At 37.7% G+C, this 12,829-nt stretch overlaps 1 protein-coding gene across 1 annotated transcript in view; it reads right to left on the bottom strand.

Moving 5' to 3' along the window:
* Window positions 1-12,421, bottom strand: part of LOC311207001 (vasoactive intestinal polypeptide receptor 1-like) — a gene marked incomplete at both ends in the record, with an annotated part of 29,598 nt that extends 17,177 nt beyond the window's left edge. Inside the window, 2 exons of the mRNA XM_084282853.1 lie at window positions 2,638-2,737; window positions 12,377-12,421. Coding sequence (XP_084138979.1) covers window positions 2,638-2,737; window positions 12,377-12,421 — 145 coding nt within the window. The remainder of the gene's footprint in view (window positions 1-2,637; window positions 2,738-12,376) is intronic.
* Between the last annotated feature and the right edge of the window lie 408 nt (window positions 12,422-12,829).

The raw sequence follows: 12,829 nt of genomic DNA, 5'->3' as shown, positions 1-12,829 counted from the left end.
TCCTGGTATCCCCAATTTGCCAGATGGGAAAATAGACTGATTCATTATCTCTAATTTTAATTGCCTGAAATATGTTAGCTAAACTTAGCTATGTTCCCCCTGTAATCAGCAGAAAGAGACAGGGACTTCTAGTAGATGATTCATTCCATATATCGGTGTCTCCTTTTTGAGGACAGGATGAATCACTCAGTGCATGTACCTAGGTCTCTCTGATGATTATAGACTAAACTAGGCTGCTAATTTTCAAATGAATAGTTAGGTAATGGGAGGTCCACATAGACTTGGAACCCTACACATTTTAAGAGACTTAAAGAGTTCCTCTAAGAAGCACTAAAAGACTTCTAAGGAACTGAGTCTAAAAATTTAACCTGTTTGACAATGTGGGGATAAATAACAGAATTAGGTGAACTTATCTGGGAGGGGGACCTGGATGTTTTATCTTCCAGAGTGGGTGGACTTCATTTCCAATAACTTCTATAGTTGATTGAGAAAGCACTGAGTGCAAAGTCAGCAAGAACATTTCACATGCTGAGGTTTTCAAGACACTAACAAATGGCTAAATCATCTGAGACTCCATAAAGACAAGTGCAGTAGGAATCCTATGAAGTAATGTTGATATCATAGACATTTAAGTCTGCTTCAGACACCCAAAACTCTTTAATTTGTTGTTGTTGTTGTTGCTGTGTTTTGTTTTGTTTTGTTTTGTTTTCAAAGGAGAAAAATAAGCATTTTTTGAGCTTGATTCAATTGACCTATTTTACACATGAACTTCAAGAAGTGAGGAATTGCACCCTTGACTCCACTAAGGACACTCATTAGACACCACTCCATATAGTGAGGATAATGACTAATGACTTTAGATTAAAACTCTGCAACACAAAATAATTCTGCCTCTGATTCTCTGAGAGTGCTGGGAAGCAACTGTACAAATTGTGGTCTTTAATTTTGTCTCATATGCAATTCCTGAAAACTGAAAAACATCCAGAGACTCTTATCAATCTGAGACAAGTTTTAGAACACCCTAGATAACATAACCTAGGGTTTTTAAAAAACCCTAGATGAATTGTTTTTCCAGATCTAATGTTTCATTTTTGAATATACTGAGAAAGGCTGCAAATACCAGAACAGAATTTCATTAAACTCTTTCCCCCTGTATAGAACAAAAGGTGGAAAGGGGATCATTGAGAAAATCACAGTTGACAAGGTTCAAGATTTTTAAATAGTTTAACAGAAGTTTCAGGATTTTATTTATTTATTTATTTGCATGGCCTTTGCTACAAAGAGGATTCCAAAATCACATAATTGTTTTCCTGGTAAAGAGAAAAATATCTGGAATGTCATACTGTACTTTTCAAAGACAAAATGCTTGTAATAAATCATGATGGACAAAGCTTGATTGTTGCCAGAATTTTTGCGGAGTGTTAGTGGGTGTTCCAAGTGTAAAATGTATCCAGGAGGTATTTTGGAGTTGATTAAAGAAGGTGGAGGGGTGAGGAAAAAATAACACTGAAATAGAACGGACAAGAACAATGCCAGATACCAGAGTGACTGGACAGGCGTCAGAAAAATACATAAGATAAAGGACATATCCTGAGATTTAGTCTATAAACTTCTGTAGGCTTCTAAAGGCAGGTTTCCAGGTGGTTGTAATACTTCCGTTCATACCAAGTGCATGAAGCACCTTTGTCTCACAACTCATCTCTAGAAAATGTCCGTCTGATAATTTATGATAACTGAAAGGCAGTTTCAATCTTTTTTTAACTAAAGTTGACCATAAAAAATGGGATTGAGTTTTTGAAAGAGTTTGGACATTTGATATTTTAATTTGAACCAATTAAAAGCAGGCCTCTAGAATGCTGGAACCAGAGTAAAGAGATTCCCTTCTACAGCATTTTAAAAATATGTTACAGAAATGCTGAAATGTTAATTTTAACTTACAAAATTTATATTTGGACATATAATAGATTTCAAAACACTATTACAATAAGCAATTTAAAGCAAACAAACAGAAAAACTCCAAATATGTAGAAATGAGATATTTTGAAGAAGTTGGGATTATTTTTTTTCTTCTCATTTCTTCTGGAAAATAACTTTTTCACCAAATTGGAATGATTTTCAACATAATAAAATTTCTGCATTTTTTTTTCCTGTATTCTGTGGAAGCTTCTTTGGGGTTTCGGATATAAGTACATATAAAATACTTTAATGACGTAAAAAATATATTCAAATATGATTTTCTTGCCTGAACTAGAAATTTAAAGTTTTCAGAGTCTGAACTAATCATCTTAGTCTCATTCCATAGTTAGTAAAGAGAAATGTGATTTCAGAGAATGATTCATCTCATCCTAAAGTAAGCATCTAAGGCAAAGGCAATGAAAATTTTTCTAAGGACACCCACCTTTCTCCATTTACTTTAAGGGAATCTAAGAAGACACATCCTGACTTAGACATTGAGCATTTACAGACGTCTAAAATCAGATGAGGTAAAGCTGCATCCAATAGAAGGAGAAGCACTTCAAGCCCAATAAAATAGGGTTGTGGAATCAAATTTTGATTCAGTAACTGGTATCTTCACATCACACACCTGAAGTGATACAAGAGATACTAATATCAGAACTTGTCAATCAAGACCGTTACCTTTAAAATCTGATGAAACAGATTCATTCTTTTCTAGGCAGAGTGCCTCCTCTTTCATGACTTGCTGGAATATCTTGCATTCTGGATGGATTCCCGCGACCTCAGTGAGACAAAGAAAACATAACCAAGAAGTTCTGTGATTACCAAAGTGAACAGAGCCTTTTTTTTTTTTTTTCAAATAGGAAATGTAAATAGCAGAAAGATAGACAAAGGGAAAAGGAGGCTGTGATCTTGTACATGTATCAATTTATATACATGTGTGCATATGCATATACATTTGGTTTTGTTTTTTTTTTGTTGTTGTTGTTTGTTTTGTTTTTTTTTTTTTCTGTCTATCATATGAGTAGAGCTCATGTAGCACCTTTTTTCTAAGATGGATTATTTTATTTTTTTTACCAACTCCTTTTTATGCCTATAATTTTCACAAAACTTAAGTGGATTTTGCAGTCTTTGGAATTTCACAATCTTTGGATTTCCACCTCTTTGTCAAATGACCAATACCGGATAATAAGATCATGGGCTATTGGAATCAGGGTTCCCCAAACATACATACCTTCTGACCATATGCATATTTCTTCTCCATAAATCAAAAATAAGTAATTTTCTTTAAACATAAATAGATAATTTCTTAGTTAATTATTTTGATTGTTCAGAACAATGTCTTCGAAAAAGATTCCTAATAACTCTTGGGAGTTATTTTTGAGTTATTGGGAGTTTTGAGTCTTGGGATATATTATTGGAGGAGTTAGCTCAAAACATGGCAGTGTCTTTTTTATTCTTCAGGAGCAGGTACCCACTTTTCTTTGATGCTGAGACTGACAGAATTAGTTCCCCATTTTCTCCAAGACTTTGGGATGACAGTGCTATACAAATCACTCTACTGACAGACATGGCCTAAGCTCTTCCCTTCTGAATGCAGTTGGTATAATTAAAAAGGAAGAAAAGAAAGAAGCCATAGGAAGGAGCAGAAGATGTCTGTCCATTCAGACTTAAATAAACAATATTAAAGTCCAAGAATTTAGAGAAATTAAGAAAATTGTAGCCATGATCAAAGTTCATTCTAAGTGATTACATAACTTTATCACTTTACTTTCTGAGGATGAAGAGTTGGTACACAGAGACATTGTTTCCATTTCACCAAAGGAAGAATTTAAAAAAGAAATTATGCATGATTCACTTTTGGATCTTATAGAATTATTTTTATTTCTCAGATGAAGATAACTACATTTAACCAGTTAAATGGACTTCTAAACATCAACAGTATTGTTTACTAGGGTCTAGATACAGCTTCTTAAATACAAATAATTAATGTCATTGAGGTATTGTCATGTATTTTACTCGGCCTCCATCTCACACTCTGGAAAGTTTCAGGATCCTTCAGTCATATTTGTTGCCATTGTGAAGATATTCTTAACAGCCTCAACATTCTGAAAATGATAGCAGGTGCTTCTTTAGGGACAATTAAATTCTGAGAAATTATCTACAATGTCAGTGTCTACATGAGACCTTGTTATCTGAGTTTCTTTTGCAGTTAATAGAAATTTAAAGGATGTTTCACTCACCCTGGGATGGTTAATGACATTTGTGTTCATATAGGGTATCCCAGACCTCTTGTGTAGGTTTGATATTAATTTTGCCAGCCCCATGACAAAGTTTCAAACTCTATGGGTTGTTTTAAATAGTTCCACACACACATATTTAAGCAACAGAATTAACCCCCTCAGTCATTAGAGCTAAGAGAGTCTAGAAAGTAACTAAACTATGTTCAGACCACTGAATAGAGCACCAAAGCCTCCTCTGGCTATAGTGGGATTTTCAAGACATGGAGTCTTACATGGAAGAGAGCAGAGGGTTTGCTCCTTTGCAAGATATACTATTCAAAGCAAAGCCAGAGGCTCTGGGGATAGTGATTTTAATTGTGGTGATGGATTGAAGGCTTTCTGAGATATTTCTGAGGGAGACTGTAGGCCATTCTAAACCTCTAATGACTTTGAAAACACAGTGCAGATGAAAACATCACTGCTATATTGCCTTTTCAGTCACTGGAAGTTGATTTATTGGCCTTCAGAATGTTTAGTGAGCAGTGCAGCCAGGACTTCTTTTAGCATCAACTGAAAGTGACTGGAAGTTTTGTAGACTATTACATTTTTATAATAATATCTGCCAGGGGGTGTGGGGTGGGGGACAAAAAGCAAAAAAAAAAAAAAAAAAAAAGCCTTTACCTTCAAAAACTTCAAAATTTTCAAAATTTTTACCTGTATTTGCATTTTAAAGTAGCATGGACAAAATGCATTTAATTATGAAGCCCTAGACATGGTTCATACATCCTAATATTAGAACAGAAAGAGGATTAAGGACACTGCATGAAAAGAAAATTAAGACATGGATTTTTTTTCATGCATTTTATCTCTCCAGTGGGCAATTTTAAATACAGTTTATAAACCAGCATGAAGGATTCTTAAAATATCTCGTGCTGTTCATCTGTAGTAACTCTACTCTGAAATGTAATTTTTGAGGTTTTAGTGTGAGCCACATTTATTGCTTATCTTTCAAAATTTTGGTTTTGGTTTTCCTACACAACAAGCAAATAATTTGAGTAGTAGTAGCAAAATGATTGTTAACAAAAAGTCCCTCGTTATTTCTACTTATAAGGCTGGATTCAGCTGGACAGGAAACAAGTCTTTTTTTGTTTGTTTTGTTTTCTAGAATTCCTGGACTCTGTTGATGTTGATGAGAAACTTTGTATATAGAATATTCTTAGGCTTGGTGTTTAAAAGTCACAACAACTCAACATGATTTATACAATTACCATTTATTTTGAGTTCTTTGGCAAAATGCTTGAAAGCACTGACCAGTCAGAGCCCAAAATGAATTCAAAACCATTAAAATAGATTTGAAATGCCTTTGAGGAAACGCATTTGGGATACATGGGTTAACTTAAGGTTCCTCGTCATGCCAGAGGTGCCAGGAATGAATAGCAGACACATAATTCATAATGAAAGGTTTCAAAAGAGGAAGTGATATCTTTTTCCAAAGGCCAACTTAAGCAATGCATGCAGCAGTTACAGGTGTAACACATATGAGGGACTAAGCAACTGTACCCTGCTAGATGCATTGTCAAAGAGGCAGTATGTGTGCCTTTTCCCTCCTTTGATAAATCCACACCTGTTGAACCAGATTATCAGTCACTATAACCCAGAACTGCACTGAAACCAGTAGAGGGCAATTCATTTGCATTGGCTGGGAAGCCCACACTCTACCCACAGGGAAGGTGTGCATTGATTTTCCACAAGATAGAAGAACTGCCATAACAGATCAGATCCCTTGTCCATGTAGTCCAGCCCTCTGCCTCCAACAGCAGCGATTAATCATCAGAAAACATGATTTTAGGATTTTCTCTATAACAACTGTTGCTGATACTCACCAATAATGAGACTGTACACAATGCCACTACTGTTGATAGCTTAGCAGTTAATAAGTATATATAAATTTGATTTGATTTTGGGGTACTGGATTTGGTGTGTCAGTGACTGTAGCCATTAGAAACCAGAACTTCTGTTATAGGCCAGAGAATAGATTAAATATTTCTGACAGTTAGAAAATCAAGATCAAGTGTAATTACAGAGGCAACCTACAGCCTACACTGTAAGAATCAAAAATGAGGCTGGTTTTGTTAACAGACAATATTGTAGCTTATTGGAAGTAATCCCACAGTAAAATAAATAAATAAATAAGGAAAAAATGACACATATACAAGAAATTTAGAACAGTGATGATGCTTCAATTTGTTGGTTTTCCTCTGGCTTTAAGAAAAAGACAACCATTAAGCCATTTTACAGTTAAAGGAAAGCCTTCTGGGCAGAACATTATTTGTGATTCGTTGGCTAAGGTTTACTTATTTTTCTTATTTACTTATTTGCTTATTTTTTCTTATTATTCTCACAGTGCCTTGAGAGAAAAGTGCCTGTTGTTGCTCTAACTTGCTTCACCAGGTCGGGGACACAGTATGGCAATGTGGGAGGCATCTGATGTAATCACTGAGCTCCTGTAGGAAAAGAGCAGCTCTAGTTCACCTTAGAAAGGGGTAATTTAGGAACCAAAGTAAGGGTGCCCAATCTGACACAGTCTTCACTGCTGTGGTCATAATTCAGAGGCTAATTCAAAATGCTGCTTCTTGGATCAACATTTACTACTGGCAAGGCAGTAACATGGCATTGACCTTACTGAAAATCACATTATAGGGTGCCTTCACCCTGAGAATTATACAGAAACCTTAGGTGTTTCATGCAGTATTGTGGACAGCACTCAAGGAATGAGGCTTTGCATTGCTGAGCTACACTGAAACCTTTTTGCAGTCTCAAACTTTAGTGACCAACCAAAATTCACAGTGGTGTCTTAAATCTAAGTCTTAACAACTGAAACAATATTGCCTGGAAAAAAGCAATCATAAGTGAACATTAAAAAATTGTATATGACAGAAGCGGGCATGCTAAAACCCTGAGACAGTTTATAGAGCCAGATGTTAGATTTGTACTTACTTTTGAACTTAATTTTCTTAACATCCATAAGGATACTGCATTGAAACCTTGAGCCATACACTTACTGATAGTAAGAAGCATAACCTTGTTTTGTATTTCCTCTGTATTTTCGTTTGTTTGCCCAAACAGAAAATTCAAGCTAATGACACTTCAGGCTTTAATTTTCTTGTGGTGGACAAGGCCAGATTTAGCAAGCTCAGGGAAGTAAGTATTTTTAGCAACATCCTAATGCCATACTTAGTGCAGATTAGTTAAAAGCAATTGTTTGTGAGAGCCTGTAAAGAGATGGTGCCCTCAGACTGTTGTGATAGAAAAACTGTAATTTAGACATCACATAAAGGACAGATCTTCACTCATTAAAAAGTCTATTAGCACACTTGGGAAAAAGAAGGGACGTTTTCTATGCTCTCTGAAAACAAGGGAAGTGCTTCAGAGCTGGACATCTAATATACTTTTGAAAAAGAAATTCAGTGGGATCAAAAAACCAGGAATGAATTGGTAACTCTTAGTCGTTTTGAAAAGTAATAAAAATGGAAGAAGTAGCTCAATGAAGAATTGGAAAGATAGGAACATTTCAAGAACTTGAAGTGTATTTCCAGTGATCTGGTTAAGTTTCCAATGCAGTGGAAGCCTAAACCCACACTAACAAGTTCTGCATCTAGTGCATAAATCATTTACTAAGAATATTCATAATATTCATCACTTTTTTTTTTTTTCCCTCTGTCTCCACAGTTTGAATTCATCTCTCAGATCTCATCTCCTCTGAAGTCATCTCTGTACTTCCTGCTCTCCATGTATGGGCCTCTCCTGTTCAGCTTTTTCTGTTACGACTTTGATGCCCAAATAGTTTCTTCTCCATATTCAAACAAGAGTTGTCTGCCACTCATGTCATATAGACTCTCAACTGGGAGGATTAAAACTCACTTGCTATTTTGAAATACAGAAGAGCACAGCAAAGACATGTGAAAATCATGCATTCCCTGACCTTTTTTAACTGTGCAGTGGTGTGTTCATTCATTTCTGTAAGCTGGCTGGTTTTACCAAAGACACAGTCCAAAGAAGAAAATGCTCTGAAGCGCATGCTTTTTTTTTTTTTTTTTTTTTAAATTGAAATGTTGATGAACACATCAAAGTGATGTGTTCAACATGAAAATGTTGAACATTTTTTATGTTCTACATAAAAAAATCTGAATACATGTCTGTTCACTGAAGAAGTCCAACAAATCCCCAGCCATTTTCATGAACTTTATCTGTTGAATATATCTTATGAAAATCTTCCATAACACTTGTCCTTGTCCACCTGTTTCACTTCTTTCTCAAAAATCCAAATACTAATTAGAAAGTTTTAAAATTAGGAACCATAAGTCATCCAAGTCAGGGACAATTTTCCCATTTGAAAGGAACTAAGACAAACCTTGAGCTTCATAAGCTCCTGTCATGTTTAAGCCATGTCAGTTTAACTACATTCACAATCACTGAAGTAAGGACATTCCTATTCATTGTAACCTATAAGCAATTAGACAGTATTATAATACAATATAGGCAGTATTCTATTCTGTCAGAAAACTGGAAGAAACTATTAAAAACTAGCCAAAATTTCTTACACAGCAAAAAAAGCCCAATGCTTAAATGTGCTTGGAAAAAACAGTGAGTATCCACCTTTTTTTTTTTTTTTTTTTTTTTTTTTTTTTTTTACTGCCGTATCCAAGCCATGTTTACCACTCCTGATTCTGACTGACTGTAAAGCATGAGGTCACCAAAGCAATGTCATGACTCCATCGTATTTAGTTATCATAAAATATCCTGCCCTTAACTTGAAAGTTCTGACAGTCTTGATCCCCAAAGCTTTTAACCCCAAAGCTAAAGGCCTATTTCCAATCTTTCTCTTCAGCCAGTTTAAATAGATTATTCCAGGAGTCTTTTTGGCTGAAAATGACTACCTAGAGGACATTTTCAGTGTTTGTTTCCTCTTTCTAACTCTATTACCTATGGAACAAGAAAAGCTGAGATACTGATTGCCTTACAGTCATTTAGAGGAATATCTTTTCAAGATTGTTTTTAAGAAATTGGAGTAATGTTTGAATGCTCCTCTGTGTATTGGATTGTATTTATCTGACTGTATTTAACCACATAGCTTTATACAGAGCAGTACTAGCTGCACATACATATCTGTGTATATCAGTGTATGTATTTACTCATAGATAACTCTCTATGTGACAATTCAGACATACAAATTTATTTTGTTTACAAACCCAATGTAATTAATCTTATCTTGAAGAAAATTAAAATGAATGCATTAGCTCTATGAATTTGTTAGAGCATTTAATTTCTCAACTAATAATGCCACTAATATTTACAGAATAAAAGCACCCTAACAGCCAAGGATACTTCTTTTTGCTATCTCAAGTGCCCATGTAAAGGTGAAATTTCTCCCTTTCCATATGTGTAGAATGTTTGCCTAAGGCTGGGGTTCATGTCACCAAGTTCCAGAAAAATGAAACAAATGTCAGAGACCATCAGCAAGCTCACTCAACCAAAGCCATAGCCATTGTTCTTGGAGTGTTCCTACCCTTTCCTAGTAGTATTAAAGGAGTCTAAACTAGTAACTTTATACAAGATTCCTAATTTTAGACAGATAATTTTAGATGATTAATCTAAACTCCTCCATCAAGCCTCCCTTAATAATCAATGAAGGCAGACAGGCAGTTCCAGGGGAGGATTCCTCCCACCTCTCTCAGACACCCATTTGAGGACACAGTGACTCATTATACAGGAGCCTGTCTCCCTCCATTAACTCACTCCAGGAGAACAAAATGCCTGAGCAGACGGATCCTTCCACACCTTCACTTGCCTGTGGAGGGGAACCTAAGGTATGCAGACACTGAATCCCTAGAAGAAGCACATATATCCCTTAAATGAAGATTGAGTAGTGGCTGTATCAGGAATTTAAGCCAGCCCAAATCTCTTTTACTGGGAACTCAGCACCTTGCTATGGACTTGAATCCATGTGCCTGCTTGCTATGGATGTAGATCCATATGATAATCCATCTATGTTCCATCTCACCTCCATTCTTCAAACAAGGCGGAAGCCCTTCTCCAGAAACGTGAAAAGCTTTTAAGTGTTTGGAGATGAAAGCACTTTAGTTCAGCAGGAAGGATGACAAAAACAGAGTCTTTTCAGCTCCCCATCCTCTGTTTCCTGAGACTGAGCTCTTTAAGACAGGAGAAGTCCTTTTTATGCATTTCAGCACCCACTGCTCTCAGTTGCTTGTCACTTACAAGCAAATGGTAATTTTTAATGCCAAGGACTCTATTCTCCAGTGCAGAAAGTACATCCTGCATCATACAGCTCTCTGGGGAGCTGACAGGAGGTAGAAGTACCTAGTTTCATAGAGGAAGTTTTCAGGATTATTTCAGGATTATCTTTCTGGTTTATTTTCATATCTGAATGAAGAAATATTTGGAGAATCTGCACTGGATTTTTTTTTTTCTCTGATATGACCCTTTGACATGTGAAAATACCATTTACTCAAAACATCCAGTGGGTCTCTGGCTTTTCCTGGCTGTCTGACTTAGAGTCCAAACCTTCCCAGCAGACCAAGTCTGAGACATGAAAAACACTGAGATTTAGATCACTGACACTTACCAGAAATGCAGTTGGTGTTCATATGTAAGCAATAGTTTGATGCCAAAAGCTACTTGGAGCATGCAGTTTTCAAACAGGAATTCCTCTGCTCTCATCCCATCTGATAAGAAATTTATTATGGGCACAGACTGCTGCACTATGCTAAAATGTTAAAATGTGTGGCAGCCCACAGATGTGCATGATACATCATTCCAGGTTAGCTCCACTCTGCAGACATCTGCAAGAATAAGCTATGCATCTGATATGTGTAAAAGGGCTAGTCCAAATGCCAAAGTCACTCTACCTGTAGAAGTGTAACACTGCAGGCTGACTAGTTTGCCCAGAATAAAAACTGTATGTAACAAGATTTGTGTAGCAAGATTCTATATCTTAACACATGTAAATAAAGCTGTTTAAACACAATGAAAATCCAGTGTTCCAAAAGATTCACATCTGGTGCTGGTGTGAGAATTTGCCTCCTGTCTTTCACCTTATTAAAGAGAAGGGTCAAGTCCGGTCTGTAACCCTTTAGACTGCTGTTATTATCAATGGGAGAGAATAGGCTTTATAGGAATATTTGCCCCATCTATCTTTCTCAGGACAAGAGGAAATCCTTCCAGGGAAGGCGACTGTCTCCACATTGAGTACAGAGGGAGTCTGAATCCTAGTCTACACTAAACATTCAACTGTGAAATGGCTAAAGTTAGAATTAATGAGTCCCCAGGAATCACACCCAGGAAGGTTCCCAAACAATTCTTTGAGGCTAAAGATGTAGGAGAAAGAGGAGATATGGATGTACTTACACCTACACCTGCTTTTGCTAATCAGTGCAGGCAAAACCAGCGGTTGGCATTGGGCACAGGAGAGATATACATGTTTGAACTGCATCTCTGTGCCTATACATCTTCCCTGATGTTTAACATTACAGTCTCACCTGCTGCCTCCAGTGCACAGCAGACACAAGATGGTTCAGGCTCCTGCTTGGTAACATTATAAGCAGCTGCCTTCAGCACTAAAAACATCAGTGCCCTCTCACAGAAGTAAATGTCCCAAATCCATCAGGAGGAAGTATTCCCTTCTAGTTAGCCTCTCTCTTCAGCAAAGTTACCTTCCTCAGGACAAGACAAGAAGCAAGCTATCCCCTCCTGTCCCTCTAAAGATATGCTACAGCTACTCTGATCTAGGGATGCTTTTCTGTCCTCTGGAAACTGCAGTTCTAATGAATGGAAACTGAAAGAGATTTATTAATAGCATCATAGGGTTGGAAAAATTAAAGAAAAGAGCTGGGTTAAATCTGTAACTCTGGAATACGTTTTCTATTTTTATTTCCTTCCCCCCGCCCTCTTTTTATTTTTTTTTCTTTTCATTTTTTCCCTTCCTTCAGCCTGCTCCCTCTTCTGACAAAAGTTACCCTGCCTCTGTGGACGACCCTCCCCGGGACCCTGCAGGGCAGTGGCAGAGCCATCCAGCTGTGGCCAGCTGTGTGGGCAGCCTGATGTGCGGTTTCCCCGGACCATCCCCGGCACCCAGAGCAAGGCAGAGGTGCCCAGGGGACCCCTTCCCGCCGGACACTCACCAGGGGGAGCAGCAGCCAGCACAAACTTCGCATCCTCTGCAGCATCCTCCGGGTCCTCCCCGCTCCCTCTGCCTCCTGTGAGGCTACCAAAAGCCGATGCTCAGCCCGCCCCCACCTGCCCAAGACCCGCCCCGGAGCTCCTTGCACCTCCTTTCCCCGATCCCCGGGTCCCTCCTGGGGATCCCGACAATTGCAACTTTTCCTCCCGCACCTTCCTGCCCTGCAGGGCCAGGCTTGAGATTCCCCTGGGATTTTGGACCCACCTCCGTGAACCTGGCATGCAAAACTGTAGGGGGCTGGAGCACCAGCTGGTCTTTGAGGGTGTATTTGGAGGCAGATGCTCCCCGTTCGAGAAGAGATGCTGAATTCACCTCTTCTGTTTGTCATCAGCCTGTGCTTGCAGCCGGTGGCAACAGGTTTTTCAAAGGAGCAGCGTTTCCAGTGGGTCTGCCA

This window comes from Netta rufina (genome assembly GCF_964035555.1).
Source record: "Netta rufina genome assembly, chromosome: 2".
NCBI classification, from domain to species: Eukaryota; Metazoa; Chordata; class Aves; order Anseriformes; family Anatidae; genus Netta; species Netta rufina.
Note: the sequence above shows the minus strand (reverse complement) of the source record. Positions and strands in the feature narration are given on the sequence as shown.